At 46.6% G+C, this 18,269-nt stretch overlaps 1 protein-coding gene across 4 annotated transcripts in view; it reads right to left on the bottom strand.

Moving 5' to 3' along the window:
* Nucleotides 1-8,122: 8,122 nt before the first annotated feature.
* CD99L2 (CD99 molecule like 2) overlaps nucleotides 8,123-18,269 on the bottom strand; it is a 134,295-nt gene continuing 124,148 nt past the window's right edge. For all 4 annotated transcript variants that reach the window (XM_030210624.1, XM_030210626.1, XM_030210625.1 and 1 more), the window contains one exon: nucleotides 8,123-9,152. In XM_030210624.1, coding sequence (XP_030066484.1) covers nucleotides 9,088-9,152 — 65 coding nt within the window. In that variant the 3' untranslated portion in view covers nucleotides 8,123-9,087. The remainder of the gene's footprint in view (nucleotides 9,153-18,269) is intronic.

Below are 18,269 nucleotides of genomic sequence, written 5' to 3'. Positions count from 1 at the left end.
ATGTCCTATGGGGCCACAGGGCACTTACATAAGTACATAAGTAGTGCCATACTGGGAAAGACCAAAGGTCCATCTAGCCCAGCATCCTGTCACCGACAGTGGCCAATCCAGGTCAAGGGCACCTGGCACGCTCCCCAAACGTAAAAACATTCCAGACAAGTTATACCTAAAAATGCGGAATTTTTCCAAGTCCATTTAATAGCGGTCTATGGACTTGTCCTTTAGGAATCTATCTAACCCCTTTTTAAACTCCGTCAAGCTAACCGCCTGTACCACGTTCTCCGGCAATGAATTCCAGAGTCTAATTACACGTTGGGTGAAGAAAAATTTTCTCCGATTCGTTTTAAATTTACCACACTGTAGCTTCAACTCATGCCCTCTAGTCCTAGTATTTTTGGATAGCGTGAACAGTCGCTTCACATCCACCCGATCCATTCCACTCATTATTTTATACACTTCTATCATATCTCCCCTCAGCCGTCTCTTCTCCAAGCTGAAAAGCCCTAGCCTTCTCAGCCTCTCTTCATAGGAAAGTCGTCCCATCCCCACTATCATTTTCGTCGCCCTTCGCTGTACCTTTTCCAATTCTACTATATCTTTTTGAGATACGGAGACCAGTACTGAACACAATACTCCAGGTGCGGTCGCACCATGGAGCGATACAACGGCATTATAACATCCGCACACCTGGACTCCATACCCTTCCTAATAACACCCAACATTCTATTCGCTTTCCTAGCCGCAGCAGCACACTGAGCAGAAGGTTTCAGCGTATCATCGACGACGACACCCAGATCCCTTTCTTGATCCGTAACTCCTAACGCGGAACCTTGCAAGACGTAGCTATAATTCGGGTTCCTCTTACCCACATGCATCACTTTGCACTTGTCAACATTGAACTTCATCTGCCACTTGCACGCCCATTCTCCCAGTCTCGCAAGGTCCTCCTGTAATCGTTCACATTCCTCCTGCGACTTGACGACCCTGAATAATTTTGTGTCATCGGCGAATTTAATTACCTCACTAGTTATTCCCATCTCTAGGTCATTTATAAATACATTAAAAAGCATAGGCTAATGTCCTTTAGCATGCACTAAGCTTTCGTAGAGGGGCCCTCAAATGCACTTACGTTTTCTAAAATAAGCAGGTCACAGTTCATGAATGTGGGGGCTAAAGGAGGCTTTTCCATTAAAAACTGGGATGCTTTGCCTGAACTAGGTCTGGTTTGCAGTGCTTGTTGGAGGGCTGCTAGGTGAGGATAAAAGAATGTTAGGGATTTTTCTTTGCAAGTACATCTCACTAAAGTAACGATAACAAGCATACAAATACTGACTACATACACGTTTCCGTGTAGCCAAATTGCTCTTGTATCTCCCAGAGAGCTCCAGCAATGAATTATCAGTGGGAGGTGTGAATGATGCTGGTGCAGGTGACTAAGTGCTGCTGAAGTAGAACTAATCTAAGCACTTTTCCTATAGCAATGCCTACAACTGGTCAAAGAGCATGAAACAGCTATGGAGCTGTTTCTTTCTCTATAATATCACCAAAATTCATCCTTTCCTTTTTGAACACACTACCAGAACCCTTATCCACACTCTTATCACCTCTCGCTTAGGACTATTGAAACTTCCTTCTCACAGGCCTCCCACTAAGCCATCTCTCTCCCCTTCAATCTATTCAAAATTCTGCTGCATGACTTATATTCCACCAGTGTCACTTCATTGGCTCCCTATCCGTTTCCGCACACAGTTCAAACTCCTCTTATTCACTTACAAGTGCATTCACTCTGCAGCTCCTCGGTGCCTCTCCACTCTGCCCCAAGAACTCCATTCACTGGGTAAATCTCTCTTTTCCTCAGCAACCCTCCAGACCGGTCAAGACGCTTGGGTTATGCATGCCTACCAGCAGAGGGAGACTGAGAACACTAACTTCAAACTGAGTACATATAACCTGTGCTAGCCCTCTATCTCCAGTATTTTCTCAGTCTCAGCAGAGGGTAGACATGCAGCCTGTGCAGCTTGTCCGGTCTGGTAGGATCTTGTGAGACTAGTTAATTTTTCCTGATTTTCTGGGGATAAGTTGGTGATACAGTTCTTCCCTGTGCCTGGAACGCTGTAGTGTGCAAGGGGTTGGTAGGTCCGGTGGGGCCTGCCATTGTCCCCTCTGGGGTGTCACACCCGGGTGGCCGGGTCCCTCCCCCCGACTGGCTCTCCCGTTTTGGCCAGAGTTGTGCCTCGGCTGCAGTGTTAATCCTGCAGCCTTGAGTGCCTTTCAGATTCTAGCAGCAGGGCTCAAATAAAGTTTAAAAAAAAAAAAAAAAACTCCTCGTGTGGAGGACTGCAGGAGCTGCACTCCGGGGTCTCCGGAGTTGTTCAGCCGGTCTGGGAGAGCTGAGTCAGTATTCAGCGCCGGTGAGTGTTGGTTTTCTTTCTTTTAACTTCGCCGGTTGCAATCAGCTGTTTTTTGTTTAGACGCGAGTATGTCGGGGAAGTTCCTTCGTTGCCGGCTGTGCGCGCGTCGGGGTGTTGACGAAGCTGGCGGTTCCTGCCGGTTTTGTGGAGAGCCCAAGGCCCCATCCCTCGCGCCACCGGTGTTAGCTGCGGAGGCTCCTTCGGCGGGATCGCAGGAGAGTTGTGCGGCTCAGGTTGGCGCTTCAGCGGCGGTCCCGATTTTGGCGGGAACCGCCGCCATCTTGGATTCGGGTCTTTTGGGCACTGAGACGGTCGTGGGGCCGCAGCCCCTCCCGATTTCGAGTCCCGCTGGGGGGGAGGCCTCAGGCAGCATGGGGTTCCCTCCTGAGTTTGTTTGGAGTTTGTTTCAGGCTTGGAAAGCGGGCCCATCGGGTGCGGAGTCCCTTAGTCCTAAGTTGGGGGGGCTACCGCTAAAAGACCACGTGTGGAGTGCTCTGAAGATGTAGAGGCCTTTTCCCCTCCGGATTCTGAGGGTGATTTTAGCCCCCTAGAAGAGGAGGAGGGGTCGGTGGCAGGGCAGGATGGGGACCTGTCCTTGCCTGGGGAAGACCCCTCGGTGGTTAGGATTTTTCACAGGGATGAATTAGCGGACCTCATTGAGCAGGTGTCTGCCACTTTAAGGTTTGATCCGGCGGCAGCTCCCATTGGGGATGGGAAGCAGGTGGATCCTTTGGTCAAGGGGATCAGGCGGGTCTCTCGCTCTTTCCCTATGAATGCGGACTTGAGAGATATGATCACGCAGGAGTGGCATTCGCCGGAGGCTCAGTGTAAGGTGGCTCGAGCTATGACTAAGCTCTATCCTCTTCCTCAGGAGGACAGAGACTCCCTCAGGCCCCCGACTGTGGATGCCGTGGTTACGGCAGTGACTAAGGCTACTGCTATTCCAGTGGATGGGGGGGCCGCGTTGCGGGACCCTCAGGATAGGAAATTGGAGACCTTCCTAAAGCGCAGTTTTGATCTGTCGGCCTTGGCGCTGCAAGCGTCTGTTTGTGGAGGTCTAGTGGCTCGGGCTTGTTTTTGCTGGGCTGAGAGGCTCCTGGATAGTCCGCAGGCTGATAGGGCTTCTCTTGTTCAAGATCTGGCCAAGTTGGAGATGGGGTCGTCGTTCTTAGCGGATGCGCTGTACGATTTGTTGAGGGCCTCGGCTAAGAACATGACCTTTGCGGTGGCGGCTCGGCGGGCCCTGTGGTTACGGGGCTGGGTGGCCGATGCCGCCTCCAAGACTAAACTTTGTTCCCTCCCTTTTAGAGGCTCTTTGCTTTTCGGGGAGGAATTGGATAAGTTGGTGAAGGGTCTTGGTGATGCTAAGGCCCCTCGGCTTCCTGAGCTTCGCCCCAAGGAGTCTAAGGGGGCAGCAGGGCGGGGGCGCTTTCAGGAGGCTCGGCGGTATCGGCCCGGTAGGTCCTCTGGGGGGACTAGGGGTCGGTTTTTCCAGAGAACCCAGTCCTTTCGAGGTGGCCGTCGCGGGGGGCGAGGCTCCTCTTCGGGAGCGTCCGGTACGTCCCGTGTGTCTCAATGATGGTTTGGGGACCCAGCCTTTGGTTCGCGTGGGGGCTCGCTTACGCTTGTTTTACCAGAGGTGGGTCCAGATCACGTCAGACCAGTGGGTACTGCAGATAGTGCGAGACGGGTACGCCCTAGAATTCGACAGTCCCCTCTCCGACTTCTTTCTCGTGTCTCCCTGTCATTCAAGATGCAAGGCAAGAGCAGTACGGGCCACTCTGTCGAGTCTAATCGGGTTAGGGGCGGTGGTGCCTGTTCCCAGGTTAGAAAGAGGTACGGGCTGTTACTCCATTTACTTCGTGGTGCCCAAGAAGGAAGAGGGGGCCTTCCGGCCCATTTTAGACCTCAAGAAGGTCAATGCGGCCCTAAAGGTTCCCTCCTTTCGGATGGAGACGTTACGCTCAGTTATTGTAGCGGTGCAAGAAGGAGAGTTTCTGACGTCTCTAGATCTGACAGAGGCTTACTTACACATTCCCATTCTAGAGGCGCACCAGCGTTTTCTTCGCTTTGTGGTCTTAGGGAGGCATTTTCAGTTTTGTGCGCTGCCTTTCGGCCTGGCGACTGCGCCTCGCACCTTCTCCAAGGTGATGGTGGTGGTGGCGGCGGCGCTGCGCTTACAGGGCATTTTGGTTCATCCGTATCTGGACGACTGGTTGATTCGGGCCAAATCAAGGTCAGAGAGCGAGGAGGCTACCGGTCGTGTGGTGACCTTCTTACAGTCGCTCGGTTGGGTGGTCAATCTGGCAAAGTGTCACCTGGTGCCTTCCCAGTCTCTGGAGTATCTGGGAGTTCGCTTCGACACGAAGAAGGGCCGGGTGTTCTTGACAGCTTCTCGCATCTCCAAGCTACAGGGGCAGATCCGGCGGCTCCGAGCGCAGAGAGCGCCTTCGGCTCGGGCGTATCTGCAGGTGTTGGGTCTGATGGCAGCAACAATAGAGGTGGTCCCTTGGGCCAGGGCCCATATGAGAGAATTACAGAGAGCTTTGTTGACTCGTTGGTCTCCTCAGTCTCAGGACCTGGAGGAGAGTTTCCCTCTGCCGAGGGTTGCCCTTCGCAGCCTTCACTGGTGGCTCCACGCTCCGAATCTAGCAAAGGGCATGCCGCTGGACCCTCCCAGTTGGACGGTGCTGACCACGGATGCGAGTCTCTCGGGCTGGGGAGCGCATTGCCTGGGTCAGGTAGCTCAAGGACGTTGGACGTTGGAGGAAGCATCTTGGTCCATCAATCGCCTGGAGACTCGAGCAATTCGTTTGGCTCTTCGGTCCTTTCACACCCTGTTAGTAGGCAAGGCAGTCAGGGTGCTTTCCGACAATGCCACGGCCGTCGCATATGTAAATCGGCAGGGGGGAACGAAGAGCCAAGCGTTAGCTGTGGAGGCGGCGGAGTTAATGTTCTGGGCAGAAGCTCATCTTCAGGGTCTCTCGGCGGGCCACGTGGCAGGGGTGGACAACGTGAGTGCGGATTTTCTAAGCAGACACACGTTAGACCCCGGGGAGTGGTCCCTCCATCCCTCAGTGTTCAATCGACTGGTGTTGGAATGGGGTCGGCCGGGGCTGGATCTCATGGCATCGGCCGACAACGCTCAGGTCCCTCGCTTCTTCAGTCGTCGAAGAGATCCTCGGGCCGAGGGCATCGACGCGTTAGTGCTCCCGTGGCCGACTCAACAGTTGCTCTATGTTTTTCCGCCATGGCCGCTGGTGGGCCGCGTGGTGCAGCGGATCGGGCGCCATGCAGGTCTAGTGGTTCTGATTGCACCCAATTGGCCTCGACGTCCGTGGTACGGAGATCTAGTTCGGTTATTAGTGCAGGCTCCGATGCCGTTGGGGCCCAGGGTGAGATTGGTTCAGGGGCCGATCGAGATGGCCGACCCGGCTCCATTCTCGCTTACGGCCTGGCTCTTGAGAGGCTCAGATTAAGGAAGAAAGGTTTTTCAGCCAGGGTAATTGATACCATGTTGCGTTCTCGTAAGAGGTCTACTTCTTTGGCTTATGTGCGGGTGTGGCGCATTTTTGAGAACTGGTGTCAAGAGCGGGATTATGTTCCTCTACGCGTGTCGATCGCGGAAGTTTTGGAGTTCCTGCAGGATGGTCTGGACAGGGGGCTCTCGCTCTCTTCCCTGAAAGTGCAGGTTTCAGCGTTGTCTTGTTTCCGTGGAAAGATTCAGGGAATTTCCTTGGCGGCTTCGCCGGACGTGGGGCGGTTCTTGAAAGCTGTCAAGTTGCTTCGCCCGCCTTGCCGGCCGACGGTGCCGCCTTGGGATTTGAATTTGGTCTTGGAGGCTCTGGTAGGCCCTCCGTTTGAACCGTTGGCTTCCATCTCGTGTAAAGATCTTACTTTAAAGACAGTGTTTCTGGTGGCCATTACTTCGGCGCGTAGAATTTCGGAGCTACAGGCTTTGTCTTGTAGAGAGCCTTTTCTCTCCTTGGCTAAGGAGAAAGTGACTTTGCGGACAGTTCCTTCATTTGTCCCTAAGGTGGTATCCTCCTTTCATGTAAATCAGGTGATCTCGTTACCAGTGTTGGGGGATAGGTCTGGTGATCTCTCTCAACGTCGTTTGGCTAAGTTGGATGTTCGACGCATCTTGCGGTCGTATTTGACCAGAACGCAGGATTTCCGAGCGTCGGATCGGTTGTTCATTTTGTTTGGAGGTCCCAGAAAGGGGGAAGCGGCTTCCAAGGCTACTCTGGCTAGATGGTTGAAGGAGACTATTGCCTCGGCGTATTTGTTGAGGCGTCGGACAGTTCCCTCGGTATTGAAGGCACACTCTACTCGGGGGGTAGCCGCTTCTTGGGTGGAAAGCAGTTTTATTCCTCCGCAGGACATTTGCAAGGCGGCGGCGTGGTCGTCCATTCATTCTTTTGTAAAGCATTATAGAATTGATGTGCAGGCAAAAGAGGATGCTCGGTTTGGAGCGGCTGTGTTGTCTTCTGCTTTTCGTGGGTCCCACCCTTAATGTGTCTACTGCTTTGGTACTTCCCAAGCGTCTTGACCGGTCTGGAGGGTTGCTGAGGAAGGTGAAATTAGGCCTTACCTGCTAATTTTCTTTCCTCTAGACCCTCCAGACCGGTCAAGAGCCCGCCCTGTTTCTTATCAGAAGTATTTTTCAGCCGTGTCAATTATCAGAAGTATTTTGAGCCGTGTTCTGCTATGTCTGTTCATTTTATATTCAGTATGGTCGGAGAACTTTCTTTGACTCTAATATTCTGCAGAGTGGGACGCATGGGCGTTTCATCTGTTTAAGCACACTGTTGGTGTTTGACTATTAGTTTTCCAGGTACAGGGGTTCTATGAGTTTTCAGAGTTACTGTTCCAGGGATTTGTTTTCTCTGCTTTGCTAAGTGTATACTGGAGATAGAGGGCTAGCACAGGTTATATGTACTCAGTTTGAAGTTAGTGTTCTCAGTCTCCCTCTGCTGGTAGGCATGCATAACCCAAGCGTCTTGACCGGTCTGGAGGGTCTAGAGGAAAGAAAATTAGCAGGTAAGGCCTAATTTCACCATCTGCACCCATCTCCTCCGCCGCTAACTCCAGACTCTAATCCTTTTATCTTGCTGCACCATATACCTGGAAGACTTCCTGAGCCGGTACGTCAAGCTCCATCTTTGGCAGGCTTCAAATCTAGGCTAAAAGACACCTTTTTGATGCTGCTTTTAACTCCTAACCCTTACTCACTTGTTCAGTACCCATGTTTTATCATTCCCACATTAGTCATTTCCTTATCTCTTATTTGTCCTGTTTGTCTATCCGAATTAGATTGTAAGTTCTGTCGAGCAGGGACTTTCTCTTTATGTCCAGTATACAGCACTTCATATATCTAGTAGTGCTATAGAAATGATAAGTAGTAGTATTAGTACAGCAAGCTGTATTCTCTACCATAATTATTTCCTTCTACATGTGGGAGGAAAATGACATACAATAGATCCCTGCTGAGAGAAAAATGGGAAGGTAATCAGAAGAAATGCTGCCCCTGAGGATAAAAATATTTTAACTGCACCTTGAAAAGCATGTGGAACTGGTCTCTGAGAATCCCTACCATCCCTCAGCAGGGAGGACAGCAAACCAAGGTTTGCTTAGTTTTAGGAGGGGACTGGAGAAAAAAACCCCAGAAATTGAATATTGTGTACAATTCTGGTCACTGCACCTTATAAAAGATATAGCAGAATAGAGAAGGGCAGCCAAAATGATAAAGGGAATGGAATAACTCCCCTATGAAGAAAGGCTTTTAAGAGGTTAGGACCCTTGCAACTTAGAAAGGAGATATGATAGAGGTCTATAAAATAATGAGTGGACTGGAAGGGATAGAAGTGAATCACTTGTTTACTCTTTCCAAGAGAACAAGGATTAAGAGACACATGATGAAGTTACTAAGTGGCACATTTAAAACAAATTTTGTAAAAGTATTTCTTCACTCAACATATAATTAAGTTATGGGAATTCATTGCCAGCAGGTTTTAAAAAACGATTTGGGTAAGTTCCTGGAAAAAAAAAAGTCTGTAAAACAATATGAAGGTGGACTTGGGGAAAATCCACTGCTTATCCTGGTATACGCAGTAAAGAATCTATTTAGTCGTTCGGGATTTTGCCATGTACTTGTGCCCTGGATTGACCACTGTTGGAAACAGGATACTAGCCTTGATGGACCTTTGGTCTGTGCCCATATGTACACGTGCTATAAATAAAGTAAAGCAAGTTTTCAACAAGAATTAACACCAATATTACTGAATCAGTTGTCATAAAATTTATCTTTACCGGAGTAGAAAAAAAAAAAAAAAAAGAATATTCATACTAAGAGATAACTGATAATTTCTGTGAGAAAAGGAACACCTAGATGGGCCAAAGTGAAAATTCTAAATTTAAACCGAGTTAATATTTCAGAATTTTAAAACAGTTGGGCCCACTGCAAGGAGTGATGCCAGAGAGTTCATCTAATGGAAGAACCTGTGGGTGAAATGTAAACATACCACTCTTTAAACTGGACATTTAACTCACACAACTAGCCTAGAATAATCAGGGGCCAATACAGTCTAACTACATATACAGTATTTTTCAGAGCAGAATGTAGCAAAAGACTCGAAGCATGTTTTGCTATTATTGGTTAGCATCAAGTCCAGTTTCAGATCTTTGGATGTTCATATGGCGGTGGCTCCGACGCCTGCATATCCAGGGCTGTGTACTTCACTAGAAAAAAAACAAACAAAAAATAATGAATCATATTTGATTTTCAAATATTTAAAGAACAACCTAGTCATAAGTCCTTTAGATATGACGAGAAACCAGCTAGCTATGCAGCTCACTTTATATGGCTAAAGAAAAATACTACACTGATAATATTACAGACTTAATTCTAATGCCAGTTTATCTATATTAGCGCCTGTTTTTCCTTTAATGCTGACAGAGGGGGACAAAGCCCCAATTTCTCTGTACTGCGTCCTGTATTCAAAACGTGCTCCCAAGATTAATGATATTTCTAGCAAATGGCTACAGATTGTACTCAATATACAAAAGCTATTTAGAAGCACACAATATGACAATAAGGAAGACCATAAAACCCATCCAATCTTCCAATTCCAAACATCAAAAGCAAAAAGGAAAACACCAAATTTGAGAAACAAACTATTTCAACATGGTAAGAAAACAACACAAACATGTCTTGGTTTTTAACTTCTCTTCATTGCATTCTTAAAAACAATACCTAGAAAATTATAGATATGAACTTCCTATTGAAAAAATATTTATGTAGCAAAAGATTAAAACTTGTATTATAATGCTTATTTTAAAAGCCCTTAAAAACTCTACCACTCAGAACGCATAACTTATCGATGTGACAGGGGGACTACATTCATCACTGTACCAGAATTAACAAAACATCCTAAAAACAGTACACAACAGGGTTACTTTACTTTTTCCAAAAATAAAATCAAGAATATCATCATCTATATACAGTGGTGGAAATAAGTATTTGATCCCTTGCTGATTTTGTAAGTTTGCCCACTGACAAAGACATGAGCAGCCCATAATTGAAGGGTAGGTTATTGGTAACAGTGAGAGATAGCACATCACAAATTAAATCCGGAAAATCACATTGTGGAAAGTATATGAATTTATTTGCATTCTGCAGAGGGAAATAAGTATTTAATCCCTCTGGCAAACAAGACCTAATACTTGGTGGCAAAACCCTTGTTGGCAAGCACAGCGGTCAGACGTCTTCTGTAGTTGATGATGAGGTTTGCACACATGTCAGGAGGAATTTTGGTCCACTCCTCTTTGCAGATCATCTCTAAATCATTAAGAGTTCTGGGCTGTCGCTTGGCAACTCGCAGCTTCAGCTCCCTCCATAAGTTTTCAATGGGATTAAGGTCTGGTGACTGGCTAGGCCACTCCACGACCCTAATGTGCTTCTTCCTGAGCCACTCCTTTGTTGCCTTGGCTGTATGTTTTGGGTCATTGTCGTGCTGGAAGACCCAGCCACGACCCATTTTTAAGGCCCTGGCGGAGGGAAGGAGGTTGTCACTCAGAATTGTACGGTACATGGCCCCATCCATTCTCCCATTGATGCGGTGAAGTAGTCCTGTGCCCTTAGCAGAGAAACACCCCAAAAACATAACATTTCCACCTCCATGCTTGACAGTGGGGACGGTGTTCTTTGGGTCATAGGCAGCATTTCTCTTCCTCCAAACACGGCGAGTTGAGTTCATGCCAAAGAGCTCAATTTTTGTCTCATCTGACCACAGCACCTTCTCCCAATCACTCTCGGCATCATCCAGGTGTTCACTGGCAAACTTCAGACGGGCCGTCACATGTGCCTTCCGGAGCAGGGGGACCTTGCGGGCACTGCAGGATTGCAATCCGTTATGTCGTAATGTGTTACCAATGGTTTTCGTGGTGACAGTGGTCCCAGCTGCCTTGAGATCATTGACAAGTTCCCCCCTTGTAGTTGTAGGCTGATTTCTAACCTTCCTCATGATCAAGGATACCCCACGAGGTGAGATTTTGCGTGGAGCCCCAGATCTTTGTCGATTGACAGTCATTTTGTACTTCTTCCATTTTCTTACTATGGCACCAACAGTTGTCTCCTTCTCACCCAGCGTCTTACTGATGGTTTTGTAGCCCGTTCCAGCCTTGTGCAGGTGTATGATCTTGTCCCTGACATCCTTAGACAGCTCCTTGCTCTTGGCCATTTTGTAGAGGTTAGAGTCTGACTGATTCACTGAGTCTGTGGACAGGTGTCTTTCATACAGGTGACCATTGCCGACAGCTGTCTGTCATGCAGGTAACGAGTTGATTTGGAGCATCTACCTGGTCTGTAGGGGCCAGATCTCTTACTGGTTGGTGGGGGATCAAATACTTATTTCCCTCTGCAGAATGCAAATAAATTCATATACTTTCCACAATGTGATTTTCCGGATTTAATTTGTGATGTGCTATCTCTCACTGTTACCAATAACCTACCCTTCAATTATGGGCTGCTCATGTCTTTGTCAGTGGGCAAACTTACAAAATCAGCAAGGGATCAAATACTTATTTCCACCACTGTATATAAAAGGCACCTCCAACGTTCCATTGAAGCCTCAAGCCTGAAACTTGAGGCGCCCGAGATATCCGGTTTGGCCTGCAGGCTGCAGTCACTGTAGCTCCGCCCTCGCGTCTAAACGCGATGACGCAGACAGTGCGCCGGGGAACACACAACGCACGACTTCCACAGTGACAGCTGCTGGGAAAGCGCTCCGAACTTTACTTGCACAAACTCGCAACCGCCTCACTGACGGACTGAGGGAGGGAGAGGACAGGTCTGCAACTCGGAAGAGAGCCACGGAGGGGGGGTCTGGAACTCGGCAGGGAGGGAGGGAGGACGGTGGGGGGGGAGGGGGAATTACCCTGCTTTCATCCTTTCTCAGTGACTTTGACGCCTGGCTTGCCTTCTTCCATGATCCTTCCTCCCCCTCTCTCATCCTTGGTGACTTTAATATTCCTGCTAATGATCCTTCCAACTCTTATATTTCCAAGTTACTCACTTTAACGTCCTCCTTTAATCTCCAACTATGCTCCACCTCCCCCACTCATCAAAATGGTCACTGTCTTGATCTCATCTTCTCCTCCAACTGTTCACCTTCTAGTTTCCTTGCCTCTGATCATCCCTCCTCTGATCACCATCTTATAACTTTCACACTTAAATCTCCTCCCTCCCAGTCCCGTCCTATCCTATCTAATTTATCTAGGAATCTTCACGATATTGACCCTTCATCTCTATCCTCCCATGTTTCAAACCTCCTCTCTACTGTGGCACCATCCACGGCTGTCAACGAGGCTGTTTCTTCTTACAACAATACTCTATCCTCTGCCTTAGACACTCTTGCACCTTTGATGACCCGCCCTGTAAGGCGTACAAAACCCCAACCTTGGCTGACTTCTAATATCCGCTACCTACGTTCCTGTACCCGCTCCGCCGAACGCCTCTGGCGGAAATCTCGGGCCCTTGCTGATTTCTTACACTTTAAGTTCATGCTGACCTCCTTCCAATCTGCTCTTTTACGTGCTAAACAGGATTATTATATCCAACTGACCAACTCTCTTGGCTCTAATCCTCGACTTCTCTTCACCACATTGAACTCTCTCCTCAAGGTGCCCCCTCCCCCAACTCCCCCTTCATTATCTCCTCAGACCCTTGCTGAATTCTTTCACAACAAGGTTCAAAAGATAAACCTTGCTTTCTCTACCTCACCAACTCTCCCTCCACTTGTCCGTTCCCCTCTCTCTCCTACCCCTCATTCCCTTTCCTCCTTTCCTGAAGTTACTATTGAGGAAACTACACTTCTCCTTTCTTCCTCAAAATGTACCACCTGTTCCTCTGATCCCATTCCCACCCACCTTCTTAATGCCATCTCTCCTACTCTTATTCCTTTTATCTGTCACATTCTCAACCTCTCACTTTCCACTGCGACTGTCCCTGCTGCCTTTAAACATGCTGTGGTCACACCTCTCCTTAAGAAGCCTTCACTTGACCCTACTTGTCCCTCTAATTACCGACCCATCTCCCTCCTTCCTTTTCTCTACAAATTACTTGAGCGTGCTGTTCACCGCCGCTGCCTTGATTTTCTCTCCTCACATGCTATTCTTGACCCATTACAATCTGGTTTTCGTCCTCTCCACTCAACCGAAACTGCGCTTACTAAAGTCTCCAATGACCTATTACTGGCTAAATCCAGAGGTCAATATTCCATCCTCATTCTTCTTGATCTTTCCGCTGCTTTTGACACTGTCGATCACAGCATACTTCTCGATACCCTGTCCTCACTTGGATTCCAGGGCTCTGTCCTTTCCTGGTTCTCTTCCTACCTCTCCCTCCGCACCTTTAGTGTTCACTCTGGTGGATCCTCTTCTACTTCTATCCCTCTGCCTGTCGGCGTACCTCAGGGTTCTGTTCTTGGTCCCCTCCTCTTTTCTATCTACACTTCTTCCCTTGGTTCATTAATCTCATCCCATGGCTTTTCCTACCATCTCTATGCTGATGACTCCCAAATCTACCTTTCTATCCCTGATATCTCACCTTGCATCCAAACCAAAGTTTCAGCATGCTTGTCTGACATTGCTGTCTGGATGTCTCAACGCCACCTGAAATTAAATATGACCAAAACCGAGCTTCTCATTTTCCCCCCCCCAAACCCACCTCCCCGCTCCCCCCGTTTTCTATTTCTGTTGATGGCTCTCTCATTCTCCCTGTCTCCTCAGCTCGAAACCTTGGGGTCATCTTTGACTCTTCTCTCTCCTTCTCTGCTCATATCCAGCAGACCGCCAAGACCTGTCGTTTCTTTCTTTACAACATCCGTAAAATCCGCCCCTTTCTTTCCGAGCACTCTACCAAAACCCTCATCCACACCCTTGTCACCTCTCGTTTAGACTACTGCAATCTGCTTCTTGCTGGCCTCCCACTTAGTCACCTCTCCCCTCTCCAGTCGGTTCAAAACTCTGCTGCCCGTCTCATCTTCCGCCAGGGTCGCTTTACTCATACTACCCCTCTCCTCAAGACTCTTCACTGGCTCCCTATCCGTTTTCGCATCCTGTTCAAACTTCTTCTACTAACCTATAAATGTATTCACTCTGCTGCTCCCCAGTATCTCTCCACACTCGTCCTTCCCTACACCCCTTCCCGTGCACTCCACTCCATGGATAAATCCTTCTTATCTGTTCCCTTCTCCACTACTGCCAACTCCAGACTTCGCGCCTTCTGTCTCGCTGCACCCTACGCCTGGAATAAACTTCCTGAGCCCCTACGTCTTGCCCACCTTTAAATCTAGACTGAAAGCCCACCTCTTTAACATTGCTTTTGACTCGTAACCACTTGTAACCACTCGCCTCCACCTACCCTCCTCTCTTCCTTCCCGTTCACATTAATTGATTTGATTTGCTTACTTTATTTATTTTTTGTCTATTAGATTGTAAGCTCTTTGAGCAGGGACTGTCTTTCTTCAATGTTTGTGCAGCGCTGCGTATGCCTTGTAGCGCTATAGAAATGCTAAATAGTAGTAGTAGTAGTAGTAGCGCCCGTTTCATTTTTCCCCGAAACGGGCATTTCTTACTAGTGGTAATATAATCTCTGCTCAGTGCGCAGCATCAGCTAAAAATCCAAACAGAATAATAAGAATTATTAGGAAAGGAATGGAGAACAAAAGAATATAATAATGCCTCTGTTTCGCTCCATGGTGAGACCACATTTTGATTACTGTGTGTAATTCTGGTCGCTGCATCTCTACCTTACATATACTGAAGAGAAAACGACATTGACCCAGAATCTATCTCCCACCTTACCCTCCTCTCTCTATCACCTGTCTCTACCTACCTACCCATCCATTTACTACCCATCCATCCTTCTATTATGTTATACTTAATTTCCTACTTTACATAACAAAATTCTGTGTTACCTATTACTATGTAAGCCGCATTGAGCCTGCTTTTAGTGGGAAAGTGCGGGATACAAATATAATAAATAAATAAATAAAGGAAAACAAATAATGGAACTACAAAAGGTACAGAGAAGGAAGACTAAAAAGATTAAGGAGCTGGAACGACTCTCGTATGAAAAGAGGCTAAAAGAGGTTAGTGTTCTTCAGCTTGGAGAAGAGATTACTGAGGGGAGATATGATAAAGGTCCTCAAAAATCCTGAATGGAGTGGAACAGGTAAACGTGAATCAATTGTTTACTCTTTCAAGAAGTACAAAGATTAGAGGGTACTCCCATGATGTTACATAATAGCACATTTAAAAGCAATAGGAGAAAATATTTTTCACTCAACATAGAGTTAGTTAAACTCTGAAACTCACTGCCAGAGCAAGTGGTAAAAGCAGTTAATGTAACTAGGTTTAAAAAAAGGTTTGGGGACATTCCCAGAGGAAAAGTTCATAAATGATTATTAATGTAGTCCTGGGGAAAGCCACAGCGTATCCCTAGGGTTAAGTAGTATGGAATCTTGCTACTTTTTGGGACTCTAGCAGGTACTTGTGATATGGACCAGCAACTGTTGGGAACAGGATACTGAGTTAGTTGGACCCTTGGTCTGACCCGGTAAAGCAACTCTTATGTTCTTACATATTTTTCTTGATCTTGCTCAGGTGTCACAGAAGTGTCATAGAATTTTGGGCCTTGCATTCTAGGGCTATTGTCCTTGATGCAACCTATTCATTGAAATTCCTTCTCAATGTCATGTTTCTTATCTTGGTATTAATTACGTTACTTTGAGCCCAAACAACTCTTGAACTTTCTGGTTTCTTGAAAGGCTATTCAAAAAACGGTGGAGGGCAGACCCCTAAAGGCTGGAGTCACATAGTTGGCTTCAGCACGGATATCTCCCTTATGCTCCTTGAATTAATATTTGTACTTTTTATGGAAAAAAAAGATAGTGGTTTTGCGGTGCACTATTTTCTGTGGCTCCCTCTTTTACATTCTGTTGAAAGTTGCTTCTTTTTTTCTGATTTCTATTTTTCAAGTGAAGTCACTTGAAAATATAATTAAATAATATCCGTAAATTAAAAAAAAACCAAAGAGGTACTTAGCTTTTCCCAGGAGCAAGTTCAATAGCAATAAAATGATTCTCTTGTTTCATTAACCCTGACCTTGGCCAAAAGATGAGTTCAACCCATAAAATGGGTTTCAAGGGAAACACAACTGTCAATCTAAACTACCTAATGCTTAGAGCGACATTCACAATGCTACAGCACAATTCAGAGATGGCCTTTTAAATGTGCACCATAAAGCATTTTTATTCTTTTGGTATGTAAATATTCTTTCAACAGGAAGTTCATACATTCACATCACATCTTTCAACTTTTATTTATTTAATTTTCAGTTTATCAAATTACAAGTATAACACCTGATACAGAAAATTGGAAGGAAAAAGTTCAGTAATCAAGTATTGAATGTACTCAAGAAAATAAACATTCCTTCTTAGACCACTATACATTGGGGGTAGTAGCAGAAAAGGCAAGGAGATGTAAACACAACTGTGGAGGAGTGGCCTAGTGGTTAGGGTGGTGGACTTTGGTCCTGAGGAACTGAGTTGGATTCCCACTTCAGGCACAGGCAGCTCCTTGTGACTCTGGGCAATTCACTTAACCCTCTATTGCCCCATGTAAGCCGCATTGAGCCTGCCATGAGTGGGAAAGCGCAGGGTACAAATGTAACAAAAATAAAATAGATACTATTGGAGATTCTAAATGGAATGTTGCTACTATTGGAGATTCTACATGGAATGTTGCTATTCCACTAGCAACATTCCATGTAGAAGGCTGCGCAGGCTTCTGTTTCTGTGAGTCTGACGTCCTGCACATACGTGCAGGATGTCAGACTCGCAGAAGCCTGCGCGGCCACATTGGTGATCTGCAAGGGCCGACTTCTACATGGAATGTTGCTAGTGGAATAGCAACATTCCATGTAGAATCTCAAATAGTAGCAACAGTGGAGGAGTGGCCTAGTGGTTAGGGTGGTGGACTTTGGGTCCTGAGGAACTGAGTTCAATTCCCACTTCAGGCACAGGCAGCTCCTTGTGACTCTGGGCAAGTCACTTAACCCTCCATTTCCCCATGTAAGCCGCATTGAGCCTGCCATGAGTGGGAAAGCATGGGGTACAAATGTAACAAAAAAAAAAATATATATATATATATATATAAGAAAAAAAGAACATATAGAAAAGGCCATTAACGTAAAACACCCCATTACAACTTGCAATACTTGCTCATGGAGTCCTGCGGTATCTTAACCTCCAAGAAGGCTTTTAACTGCTCAGGCTGGAAAAAAGTATATTTAAGTATACTTTACATTTACAGGGATAGGCCAAAAGAGAAGTGGCACCCAATGATAATGTATCCAGACGAAACCCCGAAAAGGCCTTCCTACGATCCTGTGTCTGTTTTGTAACATCTAGAAAAGTCCAAACTTTCTTTCCAAAATAGCGTCTGAGAATTACGAAAAAAAAAAAAATAACCTCATAACAGTGTTAAGGTCTTGCTCAAACACAAATGAGGCAATCAATGTAGAACGTTCAGAAATCTCATCCAGGGAAGTCTCTAACAAAGCTGATACATTTAGGCTCTCTAATTGTTCTTTCTGTTGCATAAGGCCACCAGGTCCCTCCATAGATTTAAGAGGAATATAATAAATTCTATGCAACGGAGGAAGTGATTCTGAAGAAAATTTAAGAACTTCCATCAAGTATTTTCTAAAGCAATCAAGAGGTGAAATTCCAGTAGCCTTGGGAAAATTTAAACAGCGTAGATTCAATGCTGGATTGAAATTTTCAATCTGCTCAACCTTCCTATGAAGAAACATTTTATCTTTAACCAAACCAGAGGAGACCTCCCACAACGATTTTATTTCAACCTTTATTGCTGAAACCTGCTCAGAAAAGTATCGACTCGTTTCATTCAAAGTGTTACAAAGCTCATCAATCTTACAAGAGCAGTGACTTCTTTTGATGTTTTCTCAGCTGAGACATCCAATTTTTGGAGAACTTTCCATATATTCTCCAATGACGGCGTTGCATACTCAGCTAGTTGCTGCGAAACTAGCTTGCTCTTACTCCTCTCCACAACCGTTTCGGCAGCTGGCCCGCCTTTAACACGGAGCTTCCCACTAGCATCTTCTGCTGGGGTTACCACTGTCAATGCTGCCGATTCTGTGGGCTGCAAAGGTCGAGCAAGTTCCAGAGGGGACAGAAACATCTGGTCCAAGAGAAAAGGGCTCTCTCCTTTGCCCTCTATCGCCAGGCCCCACTCGCCGGTTCTCAAAATGGGGGTAGTCACTGCATA

The sequence above is a fragment of the Microcaecilia unicolor genome, chromosome 7 (genome assembly GCF_901765095.1).
Source record: "Microcaecilia unicolor chromosome 7, aMicUni1.1, whole genome shotgun sequence".
In the NCBI taxonomy this organism is placed as follows: domain Eukaryota; kingdom Metazoa; phylum Chordata; class Amphibia; order Gymnophiona; family Siphonopidae; genus Microcaecilia; species Microcaecilia unicolor.
Note: the sequence above shows the minus strand (reverse complement) of the source record. Positions and strands in the feature narration are given on the sequence as shown.